General features: G+C 39.4%; 1 protein-coding gene across 2 annotated transcripts; it reads right to left on the bottom strand.

The window, feature by feature from the left end:
• Window positions 1–1,781: 1,781 nt before the first annotated feature.
• EIF4E (eukaryotic translation initiation factor 4E) lies at window positions 1,782–26,271 on the bottom strand. 2 transcript variants are annotated; one of them, XM_083861532.1, is made up of 7 exons: window positions 26,210–26,271; window positions 17,206–17,312; window positions 15,502–15,597; window positions 13,436–13,499; window positions 11,428–11,541; window positions 8,816–8,955; window positions 1,782–6,953 (listed from the first exon to the last, which is right to left on the bottom strand). In XM_083861532.1, exons 1-7 carry the CDS (start codon window positions 26,225–26,227, stop codon window positions 6,839–6,841), a joined length of 654 nt encoding a protein of 217 aa, XP_083717658.1. In that variant the 5' UTR covers window positions 26,228–26,271; the 3' UTR covers window positions 1,782–6,838. The 2 variants fall into 2 exon arrangements, with proteins under 2 accessions (XP_083717658.1, XP_083717659.1); XM_083861533.1 differs by lacking the exon at window positions 26,210–26,271 and adding an exon at window positions 25,693–25,854.

Here is a 26,271-nt window from a genome sequence, read left to right as displayed (position 1 = left end):
AAAATTAAAGGCAAGGAGTAGGACTGAGCTGCCTCAAGGTAATTTAGCTAGAGATGATCCCAAACCATACTACTTCTAGTGTAATTAAATTGTAGCCTCAAGAGCATATAAGAGGAAAGGTTGGTTGGGTTGTGTTCAATCCAGAATTAATCCCACTCTGGCAGAACACCTAGAATTTCACATGAATACTCATCTTAAAAGAAACACAAGGAGCAGGGTTAGTGCAACAACATCAAGTGCACAGAACCAGAAGCATGTTTGTACACCACGGAAGTGCAGTTTGAGGAGATCATGTCAGAGAGAAGTGAAAACCTCATCTTTGGGTCCTGGAGTTTACCAGAGAAAACCAAGAGCACCTACAGCACAAGCTCAGAGAAGAGAAGCAGCTCCCAGCTGCCGAGAGCTGCCTCAGTGCAGGTGTCCCCTCAGCAATGCCATCGCTCCTGCTGCCATCAGACAGCTCTGCAGGGACAGCTGGACAGCACCACCTCTACTGAAAAATAATGGCCAAGGAAAAGCATCAAATCTGTTAAAAAATCTAATCCTTCCCTTTGTATCAGATTCATATTTCACAAATGTGAAAGAATCATCTATTTTTTAAATAATCATCCATATCCAATGTTTTTTTTTGCAGCACATTGCTCAAACATTTACTGCTGTTACAGCTTATGACCACTCTACACCATTATGATCCCCACAAGACACTGGCAAAGCACCAGTTTAATGAAGACAAAAAGAGACATTCATGTAGTCTTGTCACATTCACAAACTTCAAATAACACTGAGGGTTTAGGGCTACTGCAGCCGTAATTAAAGGAACACCAGAACCTTGAAGGGGGAATTTACCTTAAAATTCCATAAAACTGTCAGTGCTTGAATCTATTTGCCAATTTTTATTTGATCTATGATAACCCTCATGGCCGAGGTGGAAAAAAAAATAAAAAAAAAAAAATCAAACCTCAGTTCTGCCCTTGATGCCCACCTCCCCCTGCACTTCCCCCCAGCTGGTGGGTACAGGGAAGACACCTCCACCAATGAAGCAATAAACAGTTAAGGGACATTTCTAATCTTTTTTCTTTTTTACCCAAACATCTGTCCCCATGTGTCAGCCTGTAAATTTCTCCCTCACTTTTAGGGAATGCACTGAAGGATGAATTTTCCAGGTACAGGGAAACTTTGAAGCAGCATCTCCACCTCAGGACTTTGGTAGTCACCATTTCCTCACTGTGCAGGAGCACTCCCACTTCGAACACACAATATGAACTGAGGCCATGTAGTGGGGTCAATTTACAGCCAAATCAAACACCTACTCTCGTATCAGAAAACCTCTCTGGCGCTGAAGTGCACAGCTGTGCAGTGATAACACCTACACAGAGTTTCTTTCTGGTGCTGAAGCCTCCAATGGACAGCACAGGCAGACCAAAGCCCTCCTGCGACTTCCCGGTGCTGTCTCCAGCTGTTTGATGTCGCTGCAGTGGCACAACAGGAGCTCCCATTAAGGGTTAATCTGCACTGTCCTGCTAGTTGATCCACTACACCATATTTGGACTACTCCTTCCTACTGGAGAAACTCTGGTAAACAAGGGAAGAGCAGTGATTTTGCAATCGTGTTACACCAGTTCTTCTCTAGATCAAGGCTGATGTGTGGGCGAGCTGCAGGAGCCCCAGTGACACACAAGCTCCACACTGAAAAACAAACACAGGATTCAGAGTAGTTCCATACTCATTTTTGTTTTATCTGCATTTCTCTACATCCCATAGAGAGTCAAGAAGCTGAGACATTAGTTCCTCAGAAACTTTATTTTCATTCAAACTACAGAAATAAAGTAGTACCTTCCAATTTCCCATTATATTTTCTGCGTATTTGTACGGCTCAGGGCAAGATGCACTAGGATAAACTACCCTGTACATACGGAGGAAGATAAGGCTCAAAAACTATCTTTACTTCAAAGAATGCCAAACCTTACCTATAAGGTTGGCTCCAACTCTTTGATAACAATAATAGGCACAACATAGGAAAAAAGATTGATCTAAACTACCTATTGTAAGCAAAATCCAATAATTCATTACAGAAAGTCAAAGAAACCTTTTAGAAATAACAAAACAGTTTTCTACTTTGAAAAAATAGATGAGTCATTTTTGCTTTATATACGATATATTCACACACATTTTCAAGTATCATATTCACTATTATCATACTTACATGGCTAGAGATAAAAAAAATGAAATCCCATAAGCAGATTATTATGCCAAAGAAGTCACAAACCGTCTTTATCTGGGTTTAGCAACACCTGGAATTCTCCACGGTATCACAGTGACTAAAAAAAGCAGTGACTAGACTCAGTGTAATTTTTCCCTTTATTAAACATGTTTTAGTAAGGCTTGAAAAGCATCAAGATTTAGAAAAATGGAGACAAGAAAAGCATAGGCAGTCATAAACCCCACGCACTCAAACTCCACAAATTCACAGCTAAGCTTGTCACACGCTCAGTACTAGCAGGGAATAAAAAAATAATAATAATTCTGAATTACATTTGGTTAGCAGGCAAACTGATACCAGCAGACTTCAGCTAGGATGTTTTTACATATAAGGCATCACACAAAATAACAAGTTAATGCTGGGAAGCATAACAACCATCATGTGCATAGCCATAATTCACATTTAGCTCTGGACATCAGAGCCTGCTTTATTTCAAAACTGAAAGGCTAGGAGGGAATCCCATAGTCTTTTGGGAAAAGTGCCAGGCAGCTACCAGGCAAGAGGAAGAGTGACTATGGTTTTTATCACAGGGGAAGGAATTTAAGTGCTTATTAAAGGCTTTGCTGCAGTGCCAGAGTCAGACAACAGAAAACAAATTCCAGCAGAATACAAAACTTCTAAGAGCTAAAAGACAGAAAATCTGTTCAAGCAGCTGCAGTGAATGGGTGTCTCACAAAGAGATCAAAAACGGCAAGCCTTTGGGATTGAACAGCTCCTGGAGCTCTGACACAATGATGGAGGTGTAGCAGATACCTTCCATAGGACTGGTTCCATACCGCTTGCTCATGTACTCTGCACTTCCACCCTCCAAAGAATTTAGATGGACAGGTATGAAATGTCTCAAAATGAAATAGTTATACCTATTTCTTTCCTGCTCATATAATTTCCATTTGCCTGTTTCTTGTCCAATGGGAAAAGGCATAAATTCTGCATTAAAAAAAGATATTTTAAGACCTAAATAAAACCTATTCACAAAAAAATTCTGCAGAAACCACTGTCTGTTTTTAAGAGGGCAAAGTCATCTAAAAGTTAAGCGCCAGGCAGCATGAAAGCTTTATGGTTTTAACTATGAAGCTTAACTGTCTGGTAGAGTACTTGAATGCAAGATGTTCTTAAAAGCTAGTTTTAAAACCATCAGGCCAAGACTCAAAAATAAAGCTTCTTGGAAATGTGGGAGGTCACATAGCAAAGGGAAGATCCATGTCACTTCCAGAGAGTAAAATGCAATGTTTTAGGTTATTTTTAGGTGTTTTTTTTTTGCATTAAGTAAGAGTTCCAGAATGGAGTTGAGTACTTTTTCCAAGCAACTTATTAAGAAACGATTCCACTAGGTAGGATGGAAGCTTTGAACTCACTTCAAGCTTGGCTAAAAGTCGCTACCCCAAATTTCCAGAATTTAGGTAACAAAGTTAAGTTTCCTGAGCTAGAGACAACTTGATACACAAGACAGTGACAGCACAGCAGGACAAACAGAAATGACAATGAAAAGCATTGCACAGCCCAAGATTTAACAGTATACCCAGAAGCTGACAATTCACACATATTTCTCATCTGTTGCCCCATCTTCACTGTAGGCCCACTGTATATGGGCACATTCTTACACCTCTTGTAGCACAGCAATTACTGCTGCCCTTCCTTGCTCTGCTGGTTTTGTACCACATAACCCCACTTCTGAAAAGATGCCTTAGACATTTACTCTGTAGTCATCCCAGGCTTACTAAAACCACACATTGACAACAGCCACCCTGTTAGCTGGGAGTTTAATGACACTGAATATTCTGCATCAATGCAAGATACTACAACATTTACTGCTTTGTCCTCTCCTGAGCCTGTGGCTGTTATATTAATACGCAGAATGGAAAGCTCTCAGCTTTCTCCCTTAGCACACAAATACAAACTACACCATTATAATCAGAAGAACATTAGTATGCAGCACAAAGTGATTTGCAAGCTGGAGAAAACAAGGTTTGTGGTCATTTGCTTCCTCTAAAAATTAATTAAAGGCATAGGCTGTATGTTTGATAAAGCAACCATGCCAGCTAATTTCCTCTAAAGTCTTCTAGAAACACTGCAATTGTTATGTGAAAGCAATGAGCCTCAAATCAACATGCCTGCAGTTTTCACACTACAGGCAAGTTAACTGGCTGCTTCAATAGGTTCAGGCTCAAAAACCTGAGGCTATACCAAAAAAATCTATTCATCGCTTTTTAGAGGAACAAAATGCTGCTACCCTAAATAATACTCAGGTCAGTCTTATAGCAAAATGAACAAACTCAACACTATGCAATTCTCACAATGGCACTCAGGGTAATCTCAGTGCTCTTTACAGAAGGGCAGCACTACCACTGCTTCCAGTGACACTCCTGTGACAGAGCCTGGCCACTGTGCTCCCAAATTACACACACGCAGTCACCACTCGGGAGGCTGATTCATCTTCACATTCCCATGCACGCAAGCATTACTGATGAGTAGCTGAAGCTGGGAACAGGCATGGACTCCTATATTCTACTATCAATGGGCCTATTAAACAAACCTGACTTGCTCTGCACACCTGCTGAATCAGGACAGGCAACCAGTTAGGTGAGAATCCACAGAAACCAGCACACAAACAGCCTTGACAGCTCTCTCCATGCTCACCAGCTACCCTGGCTAATGACCAATACTGAAGGCATAGTATCTTTAGATAGAGATGTCTACTCTAAGTGTTTCTATTTAACAGCTGTAATAATGATCCAGACATTTTCGGCATAGTCTGATATGCTCCTTATGACACATTTCTGATCAAATGTGCAAGAAAAGTGTTCAAGTCTATTTCAGCACACAGACACTTCAGTGCCTTCATCAGGCAGATTCAACTAAAGCTTCACTGCCAGTGACTAAACTTGCTTTAATAAGTTATCACAAAGATCAAAACCCCAATAAGCACCTGTCTTGACACTTCGCTGAAGAAAAAGATCTTGCCAGGGCTATGGAGCCTAAGTACCTCACAGTTTAAAAAAAGTAAGAAATCAGCAATAAAGCACTGATTTTGCTGCATGCTCTGCTTTAAGAGGTGGAAAGAAAAAAGCCTCTCATCTTTTGCTCAAAATAATGAGCTCCACTCTCAAAATATCCTCTGTCCTGTGAGCTTCCAAGTGAACTTACAGCTCTCCTGGAGTAACTTTCAAACAATGAAACAAAGCTTCAATTAGTCAGACATAGTAATAGCAAGCTATCTAGATACTCATACTTTTATCTGTAGCCTTGTGTCCAGTATGGCTCTACTTGTACTTTATGCATTATATATCCTTAAAGCAGAATCACTCGCTAAAGCACTTTTACTGTAGCTCCTACCTGAAACTAAACAGCTTTCTGTGTACCCTTGAAATTCTTGGTTGGGCATAAAACAGAAGTCAAAAGAGAAACAAAACAAGCCATGATCAATTAGACCAAGCACTAAAAAAGAACAGTAGCCACATTGATATAATTCCACTTTGATTTAGCGTGCTATCTAATAGGTTTATTAAAAGTTTCAACAGACTATAGCTCCAGACTTTCTTTCTTGGAAGACACTACAATAGAAGCCACAGTAGAGACTGCCTTGTCACAAGAGGTACAAATACTTGCTGTATAGATGGAGAAATAAAAGGACAAATCTAGTTGTCTAAAAGACAATTCACTGTACACATTTTATTTACAGTTTTGTACACTGTCTTAGTATGAATGGGACCGCTTTTCTACTTGAGCCATTTTAACCAAAGCAAAATAACCTAAGTAATACAAAGTGTTAAAATACAGCTTAAGATACAAAAACAGACATACTATTTCTAGTAAGGAATGTAAATTATGGTGTTACATTAAAAAAAAAAATCCACATTTATGTTCAGGAAATCACACAAAAAGATCACTGATTTGACTGAAATGCATAAATCGGTAGCAAAGCTTAGATGTTACAAAAAAACCAAAAAATTACCAAAGAATGCACAAAATTAATGTTTATTCCACCTTTGTCATATTCCCAGATTCTTCACCAAATGTTACATGAGCAAAAACAAGTGAAATCAAAATATCACTAATGTTATCAAATAGGGAAAACAAATAAATTAATCTAGCAGCCATCAGCATAGGTTACAGCAAAGATGATGCTGTATAAAAAAATGCTAGAAAACTGTATGCACCATACTCTTTTCCAAACCAGCGAAATCTTACTGCATACAATGCAAGTGTAAAACAGAGTAATTTCCTGCAGGTACAGAAATGCAACTTCTTTTCTGAATACTGTGGATAAAGAAATTAATTTTTTACAATAGTAATGTTTCTACCAAGCTATGACAGAGTGGGCCAGAAACACACTTAAGGATTTGGGGGGTGAAGTGTACTAAAATTCCGATTGGTAACGGTTACTTCGGCCAAAATAGAAAAACCGAACAAAGAAGTACAAGACAAAGGCGAATGAGACTTCTCACAAATCTTAGCAACATTTAGATGGAAATCAAATTTAAATGTAGTCCACTCTGCTTTTGAAGAGGCTTTGGTTCAGCTCCCAATCTCGATTGCTTGACGCAGTCTCCTATGAAAGAATACTCAGAAGGTGTCGTCTTAAACAACAAACCTATTTTTAGTGGTGGAGCCGCTCTTAGTAGCTGTGTCTGCATGGGACTGATAACCAATCACTATCTTTGGAGGAAGTCCTAATCTTTCCTTGTATACTCTCCTGGAGAGGAAAAGAAATAAAACAACAGTTTAAGCAAAGTCCTTAGGAAGGAATTAGGATCAGGACACCTGCTTTTAAGATATGTGGACACCGTAAAAAAGAGTTGCCTATTTAGAAACAATTCCTCAGATATAAATAAAGGACTTGAAATATGCTTTTTCTAGTGTATTGCATCTAAAACCCACTTACAGTTTCGTAAAATGACCTACCACATATAATAGGACAAGCTCTTGCAAAAAAATAATTAACAGGCCTAAATAAATGCAAAATGCAGGGACTCTATACTGCATTCAAGTGAGTATCATTAATACCAGAAAGCTGTCTTTCCAAACACAGAAAGAAAACAGCTATGAAGAACTCATTCACAATTCCAGAACTACTGAGATGATAAAGTCACCTGAACCAAAGAAAACAGCAATTCCATGGAACAGACACTTTAAATCACCCCATACACTGTGGTTCCAGAGTTGCTGTCTTTCCTTTACCTACTGATAGAAAGCAGACCCCCATTGACCTGGTGATGGGCACCTTACCCAAAAGAAGCTTCAAGAAAAACCAGCTTGGATCTTATGTCTGAAGAGAAAGAAGCAGCAGTACCTGCCTCAGACACAAACAGAGTGTTCCTTAGCACAGAGTGAGATGCAACTCACTAATGGCCACTCCTGTTTTGAGTTAGCATAACATGGGAGCCAGCAGGCAGCATAACTTACCTTGGTCCTTGTGTCAGTTTGCAAAAATCTTAACTTCTTCACAGTTCTCTAAAGAAGTTAACTCCTTAGTTAATGGTTAATACCATTCTAAAATGCTGTCTGATGCCTACTAGGTTTATTGCAACATTCTGGTAGCAGAAGATGAACACCACAGTTTTGCTTGTTTATTATTAAACACTTACCACTGAAGCCTGAAAACATGACTGTATAATAAAATTGTTAGTAGAAGGCAGACAGATTCTTAAAGGCCCAAAAGGGGCACATGTCAAAAGAGCCATCTTAGTGAAACAAGTAAACTGCTATGCCTGACAGTTAAAGTTTGGCTTAAGACAGAGGCACTAAGCCAGGAAGATGACTATTTTTCTTGGTTTGCATAAGGTAAATGGCCTACAATGACGAATTTAACATCAAGTTATTCCAAAGCATCAGTACTACAGAATCCAAGAAATACTTGTGTAATTAGTAATTGTAATCACATAATTGTGTAAATACTAACTGTGTAATTAGTAATACTTGCTACACACTAGAGCAGAAGACGCATTTTCTACAGCACAGACTCAATTTGAGGTAACTACTGTTGCTTACTTAAAGATTATAGCATGTTATTACACAGGTCAAATAACCCATGAATCTCAGCATTGCTTTATTGGTACTTAAACAGAGGCAAAGTGTGGGAAAACACCTGTAAAGCTTCACAGAACATCACTGTACAGCTTTTTTTTTTTTTTCCCAAATTTAAATACATCCTTCTCTGCTCAAGATTTGCAGCACCTTTCCTATCTTATTTGCAAGCATCACTTTTCTTGAAAAAAATCTTATCAACGCTCTGCTCTTACTGACTACCCTTTACAAACTGGCAGGCTGGAACAGACTGCACATTACCTACAGTTGTTAGTTACAATGGCTCATTGTGAAATGAGGTTTTTTGCCAAGATTTGTGTATGGGCATGTGTTAGTGACTACTCTGTACTGCTGTACTACCTTCACTGTGGTTTAGAAATGAAGAATTGAAGACAATTTGGCACAGTTACTTAAGCTTAGGATATAGCCCTGTGCAGGCTCCACTTGCCTGGAATGGCTCCCTATGTAACCAACTGGCTTTATGTGCATGGTCACACTTCCCACAGCCGAGGTGCCGCTCATGTTACTTACCCTATATGCGTAACAGCATCCCTGTTTTCACATTCAGTTGTCCATATTGCTATTTTATCACCCTTAGTTCTAACATTAACAACAGCACCACACACATCATCGCTGTAGTCATCGAATGACTCCCCAATAAGGCACAGCAGCTGTGAAAGAGAAAGCAGTTCAGAGTCAGAATCCTGTTCTGTAGGCAAGCACTCAAGTGTACACAGGGACTGAGGAACACATTTTACAGCCTACAGACACTTGCCATACAACAATCATTTTCTATTTATTGCAGTGCCTTCTTGAAGTTGCAAATATTCTAAGTGAACATACTCTAGTAGGGCATCTTCCTTCTATTCTGAATTTTCCATTCCTCCTCCTCTGCCACCTGCTGCAAGTTCTGACACAGCTGATCACTTTCCCAGTGCTGTCTTCCACCCCATCCTCCCAATCCAAAACAAGAGAAGAACTAAAGCACTATATTCTTCTTTTTACAGTACACTTAACACAGATGGACCAATCTGAAATTTTAGGTGTTTCCATCCATTACCCAGGAAGAGCCTAGCAAGGACTATGTGCACAACATCAGGTACATAAGGTTTAACTTCAATGCTGAAGTCTATCAATTCAGAGGTAAATCTGACCACAACCAGATGATAAGTACTATCTAATGAAATGTTACTTCCTACTGACACAGGAAGCTTCAGCGTTTCCATGAACTCTAAAGTAGGCATCAGTGATGCCTACTACCCTGCCTGAACAGGGTTTAATACAATGCACTGATGCAGGTGCACAAGAAACACAAGTTTCTTCCTCCCAGGTTTCTAGCAGTGAAGCTTGGAATTGGCCAGGCACATCAGACTGAGCAGGGTCACAGCCCTGTGCAACATGCTGACTCTGAAAGTGGTATTTAAAGCCCTCAGCTTGCCACTTGTAAAACAAGTAATCCTGATATTCAAAACTAATGGGTTCTTGTGCTTGAGACAGATTCACCTAGACTATGCCAAATTAAAAAAAAATTTCTGCACACTGAATCTGGAAATGGACACTTGTTTCCTTCACTTCCACAGTACATTAAATACACTGCTGTTAGACCAGTTTTCTGGTATCACTTGCAACATGTGGAAATTCAACGTTTGCAACTTTTCAAATAAAGCAGGTCTTCCAGTACCTATCTGACCCACAAGGGCTGGCTTACTCAAGGAAATACAGAAAGGACACAGTGTGCAAATGAATGAATCGGGTATAACTAGACATTCTTTAAATCTTACACCCAACTGCAGGCTGCACATACTCACTGAGTCACTGAAGCCAAAAATGGTTAAGATAAAACCACACATAAACATGCAAAATATCAACCATCTTAGTTCACATACAAGTAAAGATGACTACCATGTTCAACAAACACTACTCAGGTACATTTTTTATGAAGGTTGCACAACAGGGAAAAACATCTTTTCAAATGAAGTGTAGTTTACAGTTAACATTATATTATAATAAAAATTTGTTCCAAAGGAGAGTTATAAAGGATTTGATTTCTATTGTAGAAACTTGGTTCATATAATTACTGAAATGAAAAGTGACAGGGTTGTTTTAGGGCACATATCACAGTCACCTGGGTATTTAGGCTCTGTGCCATTGCTCACTGCTAAGCAAAAAGCAGAGCCCTCTAGCCTTCAGTTTACACAGTCTATCTACATGTTTCCAAGCCATATGTAATGGCTATTAGCAGTCAGGATCACACATGCATTAGGCCAAGTACATGCAGCAGGATGTTAGCTTGCTCACACGCAGTCACACTGCCCAGTACTGTAATGCTCTCTTCAAATCACAGCTACAGTGACTATAAAGATCCTGAAAGTTCTGACATTTTGGACATCTCTGCTTTGATTCTCAAGGCCATCTCTCCCTTTCAAAGGGGTGCAACACTACCTGCCTCTCACAAAAACAAGGACAAAAATGAGAGATTTGCCAAGACTGCTGTGTGCTGTCCTGTCTGCAATCCATGTCCCTAAATCCTAGATCACGCTAGACTGTCTTAGGCTACTCTGAGTCAGTTCCTAGACAACACATTTTCCTGTAATACATGTACTGCAATCCACACTAGAAATGAATTTACCCATTCAATTCTACTCCAAAGATATAACAGCAACGGAAAAAAAAAGGTATTTTTATGGTGTGTATATAGAGGATGAATGTGCTATTATTGCCTATCCCAGCATTAAGATTAATACAGAAAGAAAAAAATCTGAAAGTCCCTTGTTGAACGAAGTGAAAACCTGAAAACTATGCACTTTTAAAAAAACTATTTGTAAAACAAATTGTTTTATCAATTGAATCAGTAAGTTGCACTCAAGACAATGTATTATTTTCACATTAGTTCAACAGTAATGTTCTGTTTATTACATGGGAAAAGCTTAATCTGTCCTGCAGAACTCTCCCTTTGCTGCCTATTACAAGGAAGTATTAGTCCAAATACACCCATATGAAAAAACAGGTTTCAGATACAGCCTGTCAATAAAACCATACATGACATTGCTGCCAAGAAGCTAGAACAGTGTAGCACACATATCAAATCAGTTAAATGTATTTTCACACAAACACAAGACTCCTCAGCTGCCACTGCTGCTTACTGTCTCTAGCCAGAAGCGATCAAGGTCACTTCGTCTCTGCTGCTTGTTTAGTGTAATTAGCCATCGGCCTCCTCGCTTGTTTTTTTCATCTTCCCACATGGGTTCAATTCCATCCTGCAAAGAAAGGCCACAAGTTAAATCAGATGCCATCTCTATTTTTCCTAAAGAGCCACAAAAAGATCAGTGATAACTGGAACAGTAAGTTAAGAAAGAAGTGTACAGTTTAAGACCCAAATGTTCAGAAATACTGTCTCTCACCAGTATCGGACTTCCAAAGCAACTTAACAAGTGCGCACTCTAATGAATTTTTAGCTCTACAGAACCATCACAGTCCAGCAAGTCTTAGCTACATATTGTATTTAAAAAAATTCTGAGGCAACAGGCAAAGACAACCACCTGCTTTGCCCTGCATGAAACCAGAATGCAGCTGCTAATTTTATCTGGAGTCCTTATTTTATGTCTTGCACTCAGTGCAAGATTAGCCAAGTGCTTCACTTATGCATACAGATTATTTCACTGAAACAGACACCTTTGGCAGTCTCTCTCAACTTCTTTCACACACAAGGTGAAAATAAGAGGTTTTCATTGTTGGAAAGGAAAAAAAGAAATTAATAAAATCAAGATATTCTTTCAAAGCAAGATCTGATTCACATTTTGCCAGTGGCCCTGCACTGAATTAAATGATTCTGCATGTGCTGATACAGCAAAGCAGCCAGCTACTACTCCCATATCAACCAGCTATGCTCACTTCAGAAAATCATTAAAAAAGTAAGCAATTGTCTAGACACAGGAATTCTGTTTAAGAACTGCCAACTAAGAATTGCACTACAGAATTTATGGCTGAAAGCAAAGTGTTCAACACGCAGGATGGAGCGGTGTCAGCTCACTTTAAATATAACACCCTCACTGGCAGCTGCGGGGCTTAAACTACTTCATCACCTTTAAGAGGACTTCTTAAGAGGTCACAACTGAAGGACAGCAGTGAGAGATTGCCCAGATGCCTGAAACAGTTGCCAATTCTATACCTGTTCCATGGAGTTATATAACTATTACTGCTTGATGACATGTAAACACAGAACAGATACACATACTTAAAACACAAATTAAGGATTCATGTAAAAAATACAGGCATTATCCATAGATACCCCAATCTCTGAAGAGCCTACAGCTTCTTAAAATTTTAGTAAAGTTTCTCAGCCAGCTAGAATACCATTACCTTCCCAAACCCAAGCAGTATCACCTCTTTACCATAAACCTACACGCTGGGTCTACAAACAGTGCACACAACCTGCTGAGGAGCCCCAGCTTATGGCTATGTTTTACAAGCCAAGGAGGAACCAGGCACCAACACTCCAGGGACAATTTAGGTGCTGGAATACAGAAAGGAAGCTGCATGATAGAAGCACTACCAAGAGGTTAGGGTTTAACTTAGAGCCCCAATTCAGACCTCCACCCCAACTTTCCCATCAGCATTTCCTATTCACTAGTCTGGACATTTCCTCAGCACGTTCTAATTGTCCATGTTGGGTGCACTTTCCTATTTCATGCTGAAATAATACAGCATTTAACTGGTAGTAAAAAAATTAATAGGAGTACTGTGCAACTGGCTAGTAGTACCCATAAGGAATACTGGACAACACTGCTGCCTCCCACAGACATTTAAAGTCATTTCAAATCAAGTGACAGAGCTGGAAAACCTTCCACATTAGAAAAATGTACGCTTAATTGTTTGCACAAACATGGCAAACGTAGAATGAAGACTAATAGCCACAGATTAAAATCCACTGTCTGTGATGTGGTAAAGCAAGTGTTTGCAGTTTCAGAAGTAGTGACAACCTGATTTTCAGACAGCACGTTTGGGACTTTCTAATAAAAACCCCCACACCTTTATGACATTCCCAACCGTGTTCCTAGATGTGTTAAGTGAAATATTTGGACAGTGTCTTGCTTAGTCAGGAAACCATCCATCAACATCCTAAACTAAAGAGAAAAATATTAGCAAGCCTACCTTAAAGAGCGAGTAGTCACAACCAGGCATTAAATTACTAGAGAGCTGGATATGGTTGTATAAACTATTGGAGGGAAAAAAGTAGGATTAGAAACTAAGCATTGTTTTAAAGTATAAAATTCTTAAATATGACCAAACAAAGCCCAAAAATTAAGGAGCAATAAAATTATTTCAGAAGCAACTCTATTTCCTAAGTACTTTTTAACAATCTAAAAGTATCAATATTAAGATGTTCTAGGCTTAAAGCAGCAGAATGAAATGGGAACCCCACAACTGTTTTTAAACTCATTTCCAAAACTTCTTTTAAACCTAGTTCTAAGGTTTAGAATTAAAGTTCAAAGTTATTAGGAACATAAGTCACTGAGCTTTCATGGCAACAGGCTCGGTGTCCATGTCTATTCTACACATTTATGGAATAAGGATAATTGTTTATATTTCTAGGGATGCTGTCACTGCTGAGTTTTTCTTTAGGAGGAATGTTCAATCTCGGTATTTGATACAGCACTCTAGGTATGAATGTTGTAGGCCTGATAACTCAAATTAAACACTCAAAAGGCAAGAACAGATGATAGACAACAAAATATATATTCAGAATTAAATTTACAACTGTGCAAATGAGAAAAATAATCAAATGACTACATAGTGTCTCCTCCTCAAACAAGCAGATGGATGCCTTTTTTCACCCCTGCACTGTTAGGGTCACACTTCAGAAAGAGGCCTGCACATATTGCAGCAATGTGTAGCCTCAGACCAACTAACACTGAGGCATAGTTCAGCACGAAAAAGAAAACTGACTACTGTGACGTTCTAACAATGAGAAATTACATACAGGAATTTATAACACCAGTTACAAGTTTAACAGTTTGCCTCTTTTAAGTTTACCTTGACACTAAAATTTTCTCCCCAGAATGACACACCTATTTCCCACTCCAGCCACAGAGGAGGTGAAACTTAACTGCTGGTGGCTGATTTTATGCCTTCACTGCAGACATCTAGATTAAGCACTTTTTAATTACCAAGACTATCTTAGTTATAGAAGCTCAAAAGCTTACCCTTAACCAGCTTTAGCAGTGAGCTTCAAACAGTTCAGCTGCCCATCACGTACCCCACCAACATCAGCTGAGTGAACCACAATTTGCAGTCACCCCACAGTAGGAATAGGAAAGCTGCTTACAAGCCCAGAATTCCATTCCTCTGTCAGAACTACACCAATAAAGTTACTGAAAAGGCTGAAGCATTTTTTCTCCCAGTGCTAATGGGTCACTGATGGGTCCCTACTACTACACTCAGACCCCCTCTCCCTCCATGGAGAATCACGTAAAAAAAAAAAAAAACCTATGCAACAAAAATAAGAACCCTACCACTCAATGTAGCATGAAACAATAAGGTCAAATATATAATGCTTTTTTTTTCCACTCTCAATTTTACAGCACTTGCATTTGATCCATGTTTCGGCATTATGGAAGGCAAAAATCTTGACTGAAGCAAGTGTTTGGAAAGCACAGGCTCACCTCTGAAGGCTTTTTATTACTGCTGGAGCCTAACCACTCTCACAGACTTAGAATAAAAGTCATTTCTTCTGTAACCTCTAATGAATTTTTTTCAAGGATGCCATTAATCTGTACGAATCTCAAGTACTATGCTCCAGATTCAGGCACTCTTGAACATGTGGCACGAGCCAGCAGTCAATTTAATCAAGGAGGAAAATGTGGAGTCATTGAAGAGGCAACCAGTTGACCACCAGAACTTTCAGGTTCATGTTACTATGAGACAGCTACTGCAAATTAAAGGTTCTGTGTGTCTGTCATGTACACATGACATAAATGATCTACATGTCTCTTATGTACACATAAGCAGTGCTGCAGTGTTTCAGCAAGACAATGAGCATTTAAAGGATGAAGGACTTCTCCATTCACATTTTCTTCAACAGACTTCAATTTTGCAAATATTTCAGATTACACAAGAATTTGCAGTTAATGGAATACTTTGTAGTTTTTTTGACTTGGACATTAGCTTTGTGAACAAATCTCAGAATTATTGTGCAGATTGAAAAAATCTTTACTTACGCCCAAAAATCTTCAACAGTATCGAACTTTGAGATAAGACGAAGATTTGCTTGCCAAGTTTTGCTCTTGTCATTTTTAAAAAACCAGAGTGCCCATCTAAAGGAGAGCAAAATAAAAACATCTAGAAATTAAAGTATATTGAAAATGTAATTATTTCTATTGTTATATTCAAACTAATTGCAAATCTTAATATATTATGAGCATGGAGGTGAGTTTTCATCAGTAAGATACTTGATCAATTCTTTACAGACCAACAACATTTGTACTTTTAATACACGAATTGTGGCAAACTATCAATCCATTAGGTAAACATTTTAAATAGCTTTGGAATTCTTTTAAGACTCTAAACCTCAGATGTTTCTCCTCGCTGTCATTGCTAAACTGCTCTCCCCTACCACAAACAACTGATTATGGTCTAAAACAACACAAACTATTCAAACTGGGCTCCCCAGCCAGTAATTTCCCTGTAAAGTTAAATAAGCAAATTATATCACTCCAAAGCTATGTATGACATGAAAGCTTCCCAAGCACTCAAATACTAGGAAAGCATAAATTTGAATGGAAGCTGCATTAAGCTTACTAATGGCAACCACCTCAAATCCGCACAAATTGATTGTTTCAAGTTTTAAAATTAGCATATATAAAGACAAGACTAAATTTAAAAAAAATCATCTGAGTACAAATATCAAGACAAAATTCAACCTTTCACACAAAGCTGCTCTTTCTGAATCTAAAATGCATCATTGCAGCAATTTAAAATGCTGGAAGAGGATACCTAATGGGGCATCAAACAGGGGTTTTTTGCCCACTCTGATCATTTCAGTAGTGTTGAAACACTCAGGTTAGCACTAGACTAGATTTATCTTCTCAGCAGAGATCTTTAAGTCACTAGGTGTCAATCTATTGTTTTGAGACCCTTCCTGACATTTCAAACCTAGTTTTAAAAGTTTATTCCTTTCCAGTAATAGCCTCACTACCCCTCGTAAAGAAGTGTCAGCATCAATTTAAATCAAAACATCTAGAGTAAAGAGGAGGACAGAAGCTGAAAGACAGCAAGGAAAATGGGATACATGCAGCAGAGCACTACAGGAAAGCATTATTTTCCACACTTGCTCAAAACTTAGAAAAAGAGTAAGGTATCACTAGGTAAAAGGCACCTGCCAACAGTAAGTGCTGAGCATTCCACAGTAACTCATCAGCTCACTTAGAGAAAATTATTTCCAGGCTGGTCTTTTTGAAGCTGTAAGAGGGCTTGAACTTTGCACTAACTTTGAAATATAATTTTAGCTACAAGTTTTTACCACTGGCACCTTCATTTACCCAAGCACAAGGCAGAATGCAAGGTTTTCCAGTTCTAGTGGGCAGCAGCTTCACCTCAGTGTCAGCCTCTTAAAACACACCAGACAAATGCAACAAAAGCTGCTTGCCTCTAGCTGAAAGCAAAGCCATGCTCTTTCAAAGTACCTTGCCACATTTTGAAAACTTGCAAAGATTGTCAGCTTCTCTAACTGTCTGAAGAAGACCCTGAATATTAACACGTGGATGAGATTCTCCTTACTCTGCAACCTCACTGCAAAAATCCTAAAAAATCCACCTGAGAACTCCCAAAATACTGCTAGAGAACGTAAGGTTGACAAGATCTGCCAAGCCACAGGCATTTTTCTATCCCTGGAAAAAATACAATCACTTTTCTGTGCCATTTACCTGTTTTGTAGTGGATGTTTGATATACTGTTCAGGGTTGGCAACCTCCTGGCTAGGTGCTGGCTCGGTTTTCTCCTCTTCCGCAGGTTGGGGGTTGGGAGTGGTTTCCTGTTTGAAGAAGAGACTTATTAATACATTCCTTCCCAATTTTTATTTAAGTCATTTAGTTCCCTGAAGTTACCTCAGAAAGGGTGAAGCTAAGAGTTCCTATAATTTATCTTAATTAGAGGCCCAAATCACATAATGGAAGCACCATTTGTAGCCCTTTATTCCTCAACATTTAAACAGGCCCAACTCTAACTGCAGGAATTTGAATTCCGCTGTTCAGTAATTTGCTTCATAGGCAATTTGTTCTCAAAATTGTTTACTATACATACTTGTCTAATTTTGCAATAGTTTCGAAAGCTATGTCAGAAATATACAGTCTATGTTATCTAGAATATGCACATCTAAAATTCAGAGAGCAGTAACTTCAGAATGAAAATTATTTTTATCAGCTTCTGACAGAGCATCATTTGAAACAGGTGTACAGGCCCTGCTATTTAGAAAAAAATCTATTAATACAAGTGAAGATAAAACTAAAATTCTCAGACCTAAAACCAACTATTGCAAGGAGCAAGAAGCCAAGCCAGTGTGTAGTTATCTTCGTATTTGGAACGCCATCACGAACCAAATAGCAGAATTTAAACACGCACCAGTTCTCAAATTTCCAACTGAAACAAATGTACTTACTGGTTTAGTATGTATTAGATTGATTTCAAGAGTTATTTTTTCAACTTTTTAGCTAGAGATGGCTCGAGAAATGTTAAATATACTTTAAAATAAAGTAGTAAATTACATTCTCTCCATATGCAAACCCCCTCAGGCTTGTCATTCAGTTCAAGAAAACACTGTGTCAGGTTTGAAATTCTAATGCCTTTCCTTCCAACCAGGGAATACAAAGCTTTATTGTGAGGCCAAGTGTCCCCGCCAGTTACCACCAGCCCTCCCTAATCTACAATCCATGCTAGAATATGACAGAAACACAGAATGAGGACTGGATTTCCTTCCCAAGAGCTAACACAAAGATGCCTATACAGCTGACCCTGTGGAAGAAAAAGCACTTCAGTAACAAAAATAAAAGCTAACTACAGCAGACCCAAAGACTCTAGACATTTCCAAATGTGACAATATAAGAGAAGTATTTAAAAATTAAACTTTGTGGTTTTAACAGAAAAAATAACATAGGAGTGAATTAAGTAATGTTAAGTAATTTAATTAATGGAACAGTTTACTTCAGGCTTCCACATACATATTATCACACCAAAGTTGTTGAAAAGTGGAATGAATTTGAAGTGATAACACTGTTCAATCTTCACAGACCCAGCTGGAAAACTCTTCTGGATAACACCTAAAGATCTGTCCTAACAGGGATTTTCTTTTCATTATCAGTATATTTAGCATTAAGTGTGATACTCTGTTTTGTATCAGAGAAGTTACTCCTTTATGGTTGAAAATAATCAAATGTGCTTTAGTTTAAGAGCCCACCTAGAAAAACACCTCATGACATTTTGGAACACTCACAGGTACCTGCATTCAGAGCAGAGAGATCTAACAGGAGCACTTTGGCCAGTGCTTTGATTTACAGTACAACAGCACAATTCCCTTCCTCTTAATAAAACTAAACACTTTCTGAGGATTCCCCAAAGAGATCATCACTAAAAAACCCACAGAAACACAGTGTTGAAAAATCTGTCACATCTCCTTCAGTGTAATACTATAAAAAGCTAAGCAGACCTTCAAAAAAACCCAGTGAGTTCTTCAAATTCTATCTAGAATAGAATTTCTAGTGTTACCCCCACTTATTTTTGGTATCATTCATCTTTAATCACACAAAACCATCCCACTGAACAATTCAAGACAGACATAGCACAAAAGCTGTAGAATTCATCAAAGAAGCACTTTAATACTCCTTCCTTCACTTATCTGTATTATATTACAAAGAAACAAGTATAGACAACTAAAATTTAAGTGTGGCCCCTTCAGGGGCTTCTAACTAGAAAATTCAGAAAAGTTCCATGTGCAAATATAATAACCCTACAAGAAAAATCCTGCTGATGTTCTGGAATAACACTAGGTTTTGTGATAAAGCTGCTTTCAGTCACAATACTCTGCAGTTGTGACATGCAATATTCACAACTGATTTACAAATGCTATTACACTAGGAACTTTAATATCAAACAGACTCACTCTTGCTGAATGCAGATGCAGAGTATCTTCCAAAACCAATTTCAGCTGAGAATCTCATGTTTGCTCAGCAACTAGCTTTTAACATACAAAGAGCTAACCCCAAAGTGTCCCTGGTCACTCTTCCAGAATTATCACAACCACAAAAAGCAGAAGAATCAATACAAAGCCACTGAGCACATGCACGGCTGAACTGTTTCATAACTCCTAACAAAAGACAACATTAGAAAGGATTAAGCACATCCAGACAAAAAGAAAAATGCGATGAGGCTCAACACCTGTCTGGTACACTGATTATCATCCTTCACACATCTACATGAAATTCTATTTTTAGACAAACAGAAGGCATCTGACTCAGCACAAGCATTTTACTTAAGCCACCACAATATCAAGTCCTTTTAGATATTCTGAAATCTACATGGCATTGATGAAACTTGGACTAACCATTATTCAAGCTCCTGTCCAAAATAGAAAATGACAGCTCAGCTCCAAGGCCCAACTAACCATGACCTTGACCCAGGACTGTGCCACTCCTCCCAAAAACAATGCCAGCAGAACACTTTTTCAGCACCAGGCTGCCCCATCAAGAATAGCTACAGGTGTAAAGTTAAAAGCAGAACTTATTATTAAAAGCCATTATTTCTGGCTTGTCTCAGAGAGAAGCCAAAGCAGCTTATTTTTACTTCATTCTATTTCCCACAGCCATCAAGGAAAAAGAACCATTTTAATTTTTGCCTGGTTAATCATTATCAGCCCCTCTTTCCTTTCATCTTACCTTTATCTCACTATTCTGAGTACCAAAATGAAATGTTTGTATACCAAAGGACTTTTCATTTTTAGTCAAATAGAAACTATGTAAGCTCATTAATTGGTATTTAAAGTCCACTTAAAGTCCTGGTAACCAAGAAATTCTACAAGAAATCACATAGAATTCTATTCCATAAATACCACATGAATTAATGTTACTATCTACATTTCAGCAATTCACAGCTTGAAACCCTGCAACTGCAACACTATTAACCAAAGTCAGACTGATTCCACCAGCAGTTTCTGACCTACTTTATTTAAAATCCTTCACAACACTTTACCATTGCTCATAACTAATGTATTCTTTAACCTAAAATTGACTCTACACTAAGTAACCAGTGAGTTTGCTGCTTTTAAAATATAAGTAATAAAATAGGGTAGTATTACCAGATAAACTGGAAAGCTTCACATGGCCAATCCCAGTTCTCATACACAAGACAGTACATAATTAAGTGACATTTATTCACTACTCATATAGTTTTTGATGTAGGAATCATCTTGCAGAAGTCCATGAAGCATTTGCCTACTCAGCATTTAATGACTCTCTATCTGCAATTACTTGGATTCTGACACTTGCAGATTTAATTGATGTTATTTACTCTTTCTCCACAGCACATAATGACCAACATATCAAAGAAAGGTGTGCACGTCACCAGAACAGGAAACAAAGAGCATATGCAGTAAAAACTGCTTCATCAGGTTTGGCTATTAAGGAGAACAAGCAGCTTGAGGTTTTACTAAGGGTTTTCAGATGCTGCCCAAACCACATTCATGTCATTAGCTGTCCACAGAAGTTGTTTAGCAAGTCCAGTTGGAGTGTGACAATTATTGCCCAAAAGGACACAGCCCAGCACCATTAAGCACTCTTGGTGAAGGCTAAGAGAATTAATTAGTGGAAGAGGCTTTCCAAGTCTTCTTGCATTAAACCAAAATAAGTTACATTCCAGAGTTCTCACCTTCTTGTTTAGGGTTTCCTAAAGAAGAAAAGTTCATGCTCCAGTTACCTGATGTCTTGGAAAAAACAATTTCTCCTATCTGCTGGTCCTTATTCTTCTTGCAGGTAACTGCTACTACACCACAGCCAGGATAATTTCCTGGTACAAAATTCGAGAGCTATTTATTTATAAACACTCTGGACAAAAAAAAATTAAAGCAGACCCACAAGCAAAGATTACATCCTGTAAGAAAACAAACCAAGTGATTTGACACACAACTGTGGAATGAATGTATAGTGGTAAAAATCATCTAATAGCAACTGGAATAGAGCTACTAACAGCCACCTGTGACCAATTTAAAAGTGTGAAGTAGCTTTCCAGTCAGCAGCACAAAGGAAGTATTTCTACTTGTGACACAGCAAGGCCTAATAGGGAGCAACTATCCAAACTGCATTCATCATTACTCAGAACACCCCAGATTTTCAGAAAGGCAATCACAAACATGGAACCTGATTTTACCGGAGTGCCATCTTCTCAAATTACAACAGAAGTGCAACAAGTACAGGGGAACAGAATAAGAGACTAAGTAAAAAAGTAACACACTTCCTCCAAGGTCAAAGGTTTTCTAGGAAATACCATCTCAAGAATATTTAAAAGATACGCTATTTATAGCTCTCTTGACTTCTGCAAAATGGGTAATATAAACTCGAAAATACTCATCCGATTTTCACCATTTAACTCACAAACTTCTAACCAGCATTAGCAAATAGCTTTCAAGGAATATCAAACTACCTCAGTATCTTTGTGTTTTTTGTAGCTGCCATAACCAAACTGCCCTTGTGCTAACACCTCCTACCCCAGCCTGCATTCTGCTGCTGCCTTTGCTACTGGAACACAAAATCTACCCATGGGACGAGTTTCTACATCTAACATTCTGTCAGTTCTAAAGCACTCAGACCAGAAAACTTCCCAGAACTGCTGGGGAGAACAGTCCAGATGATTCAAAGAATAAAAAGCCTTTAGTCTCCCCAAACACTCGTACACAAAAGATCTCCAACGTCTTGCGAATGTACTGAGCCCCTGGTTCAACAAAGCATAGAATTTCATATCCACTGAAAATTTAAGACACATTCAACCTTCAGAAAAGAATTTAATGTAGAAGGTATGCATGGTCCAGAGAGGTCTTAAAAAAAAAAGTACTGGATGTATTACTGGTGATTGCAAAGGATGCCAAACATACAGGTTATCTGACAAACAGCACAGAGCACAAGAGAACTTCTATAAAAGAAACAAAACACAAAAAAGACTTTTCAACAGCTAAAACTTTTCTGCCTTACATTCACTACACAGAATCAAGGACAACTGGCACTTTAAGGCCATTAACAACAGCCATGTTACAGCAACTTACATTTGTACATCACACAATTATACCTTCCTAATGTCTATGTCCTACAGAGGAACGGGCTTTAAACTTCTAGAAATGAAGACTACCACAAGCTAATGAAACAGCTTCTAAAATAAAGTTTAACCTTGACTATAGAATATTTCAAAAGTGAAAGAATTTATCTGAGGAAAAAGTCACATTAATACACATTTAAACTTTGCATTCCTGTTTCATGATGCAGGCACTCCACCAACATCCCTTATTTAATTCTCCCCTCTACCTCCTCAACATTCAATCTAATCTTTTCAAAGCTGCCAAAACAGACACATTTTCCCATCAAAAGTTTCCCATCTACCTCCACACCTGCAGATAGGACCTGTAAATGAAACAGCTTGATTTCACATGCTATTTTTATGCATTTCTTTGAAATAAGTTTGGTACTTTATATGCTGCGTGAAATGTATAATTATTCAAAATTTCAGAGAAGTGTTTCTCAAAAAATTTACAAAATGTGCAACACACTCCTCTCAGAGGAAGCTCCATACTCAGAAATGTTATTTACAATTCAAAAGCTTATGATAGATATTCTCAATTATTAAACAGCAGGAAAGATACATATATCCTGTATCATTTCAGAAAAATGCAATGAGCAAGCAACTGTATTCACAATTCAGTGAAATGCAATCAGTGCTATACTGACTTCAAACAGAGCAGGTCACTGACTTTTACAGCAGAAATACCCAGCAACAGGACTAAATCTAAAGCTGAATTAAACTTACACACTAACTGTCTGCAAATAATACAAAATAAATATCTTTCAGCCTACACTGAATTTTAGGAGCTATTATAAACTTCCCACAATTTTAAGGTCCTACATCACTATGTCTGTAACCTCCTGAGATAATAGTTTCATTTAAATAAAGTTTTGATTCCCAATTGTGTATGATTACCTTCTCAAACAAGCACTTTTCAAATTACAGATAACTGAAACGTCACTGTTTTATGCTAAAAAAGGAGTTAAATTTACAAGAATTGCATTTATAACAATAACTGCCATTATGCAAAAGTATAGAAGAACCATGATGCCATTTCCAACTTGCAAAATGAAGGATTAGATTTATATGCACCTAGAAGTTACAGGCTTTGTGCAGCTACACTTTTAAGTCACATTTGGTAAACTACTGCTTACTAAAGCATTACTACTGGTTTTGTTGTTGACTTTGTGGACTTTTGCATGGTGTTATCTGATCACATTTAATCCTCAAAGGCTGTATGAGTACTCTAACAGGTGACAGCTCTGCATATTCTCAAAAACTAATCTTGAATATTTTTAAAAGAAAAACCTAGACCTACAAGAAAACCTGAGAGTTTTAACCTGTCAGTGTTGCAAAGGCTTAAGTCTTCCCTACAGTGGAGAAGTAAACCCCTATGCGATTGGGCTGTATTTATTTAGAATAACCTTGCTTTTTTGATAACTATTATGGGACCCTCTACAGAACTCTAAACTCAAGTTTCCGTATTTGTTGAATCTGAAACGTTTTTCAAGCCTCTTAAAGCTTTCAGTGTATGCTACTTTTAAAACCATGACAGTACTAGAAACATCACTGACCTTTGTAGAAGCCTCTATTAAAAAAACCAAAAGCGATCCATACTCAGTTGTATTTTCATTTCCCAAGACACATTCCCCCACCAGGAAAGCATCACAGATGGCAACTCTACAAACCCAGGTCCAGATTTTGCAGGTGAGCAACAGAAAGGCCTCCCTATGATGAAGAGGTAATCCCTATCCACACAGGCAATTAAATTGTTCAGCTGCAAAGCATGCAGTATTTCTGCAACTCTGTGCACCTCTGACCTCAGTCACTGCACAGGTCTAACTTCAGGCTTAGGCAGAAGTGAGCCACCTATGAGGACAATAAACAAAGACTTTGTTATTCACTCCAATTTGAAAATAAGCAAGCACAGGTGGTAGCTGACCCCTGAATGCAAACATACTGCAGCTACAGCACAACATTCAGCAACTGTGTTAATTACTAAAACTGTTGTGAGTGTTGCCCCAACTTCTACTTTTAGGGACTCAGCACAACTGCTCACGGTGAACTGGACCTGGGAAATCAATCTTGCTGGGACACAGCAAGGCAAAATCAACTGTTTATTTTCTGCTGCATTAGGCCTGGATCCACCTCAATGTGCAGATGGAGTTAATGGAGAAAATGGTGCAAAGACAATTTTTGAGCCAGCAGCACAGTGAAGAAAGTCACAAGGCTCAGGCCTTTAGAATAATTTCAATTTCTAATGACCATATTACAAATTATTTATCACAATTCCTACTAAGCTCCACAGTCACCACAAAGCACTGCACTGAGAGGAAACCCTCATCTTTAGATACGCAGGCAACAACACAAAGATTAGCTTCTGGATGTGACAACAAGTGTTTAACCCTGGCTGAAGAACATGGGAAGGTGCTGCTGGTGGTCTGCCCTGCCCTCTTAACTGACACTCTTCCTGTACAGAACTGCTGCCACGCAATTTATAAATGCTAACCAACTTCAATCTCTTCCTCAGAGGTAAAAATATGAAGTTTGGTTCACAGAAGAAAACCATTAAGAGAAAAATCAGTGTCCCTTACACAAAAGGGCAAAATTAGTCTTTATTTAAAATCACGGATTTTCAACTCTTTTCACTTTGTCTAAACGTTACAAATCCTCCCCAAACAGCACAGTGGCTATTTATTCACAGCCGGTAAGCACAGCACCAAGAGACCAGCCCTCCTTAGCTGAGTTTTCCTGAAACTCTAACAGAGTTTTCTGCTGTCCTCTCCTCACGATACACAACCATGTGGGATTAGAATAACAACTGTACTTGGATCACTTCCAGCTGCTCCAGCTTATTATGGAAGTGCAGGCTGGGGGCTACGTTTCTAAAGACCGAGCCTAATACCATGAACACAATTTATCACCTGAAACAACAAAAAACAAACAAAAAAAAGCATTGAATTATCATAAAAGGTCTGGGAGAAAAAATAATAATAATAAAAAAAATCTTTGAATAAAGGATGACACGATGTGGCAAGGACGGTTTCGTTTGCCCAGTCTCACCAGCCGTGCTGTGGCGGGGGCTGCCCCAGGAGACTTACCGAGCCCATGCCCGCTCCCGGCGAGGCCTGTGGCGGGGCTCAGCGCGGCGGGAGCGCGGCCCGTGCCCGCCGCCGGAGGAGCCGCCCCTCGCTGCCCGCCCGGCCCGGCGGCGGCGGGAACCAACATGGCCACCCCCACCGCGCCACATGCGCCGGGCGCCCGCCGGGGCCGCGGGCGGGGCGCCACACAATGGGCGCCGCCGGACCCGCGATCGCCGGGCGCTACCGGAGCCGCGGCCGCGCCCGCCCTACCCGGGCGGCAGCGCCGGCACAGCCACGGCACCGGCACAGCCACAGCGCCCGCCGCCCCCTCCCCCGCCGCGGCCCCTGCGAGCGTGCGCTCCTCGCCGGCCTCCCCGACCGACCGGCCGCCTTCCTGCCCGCCCGGCCGCCCACCCGCCGCGCCCTCGCCCGTCGCAGTCGGCGGAACGGCGCCTCGACGAGGAGGAATAGGATAAGGATGCGGTGGGAGGAAGGCCAGGGAAAGGCGGGCGGGAGAAGGGAACGCGGCACTCACCGGCTCCACCGCCGCCATCTTAGAGCGCTCGGATCGCGGCCGCACCGCGGGGCGGGGCGGGG

Source organism: Zosterops lateralis, assembly GCF_965231275.1.
Source record: "Zosterops lateralis genome assembly, chromosome: 5".
NCBI classification, from domain to species: domain Eukaryota; kingdom Metazoa; phylum Chordata; class Aves; order Passeriformes; family Zosteropidae; genus Zosterops; species Zosterops lateralis.
The sequence above is the reverse complement of the archived record's forward strand: the minus strand, read 5'-3'. Positions and strand labels throughout refer to the sequence as shown.

What these genes read in the sequence shown, in the direction of transcription:
- EIF4E (XM_083861532.1), bottom strand. An exon ending in AAACATCCACTACAAAACAG is followed by an intron (nt 15,598 to 17,205) that starts GTAAATGGCACA and finishes GCTCTCCTTTAG; the next exon opens with ATGGGCACTCTGGTTTTTTA. An exon ending in ACTGTTGAAGATTTTTGGGC is followed by an intron (nt 13,500 to 15,501) that starts GTAAGTAAAGAT and finishes TCCCTCCAATAG; the next exon opens with TTTATACAACCATATCCAGC.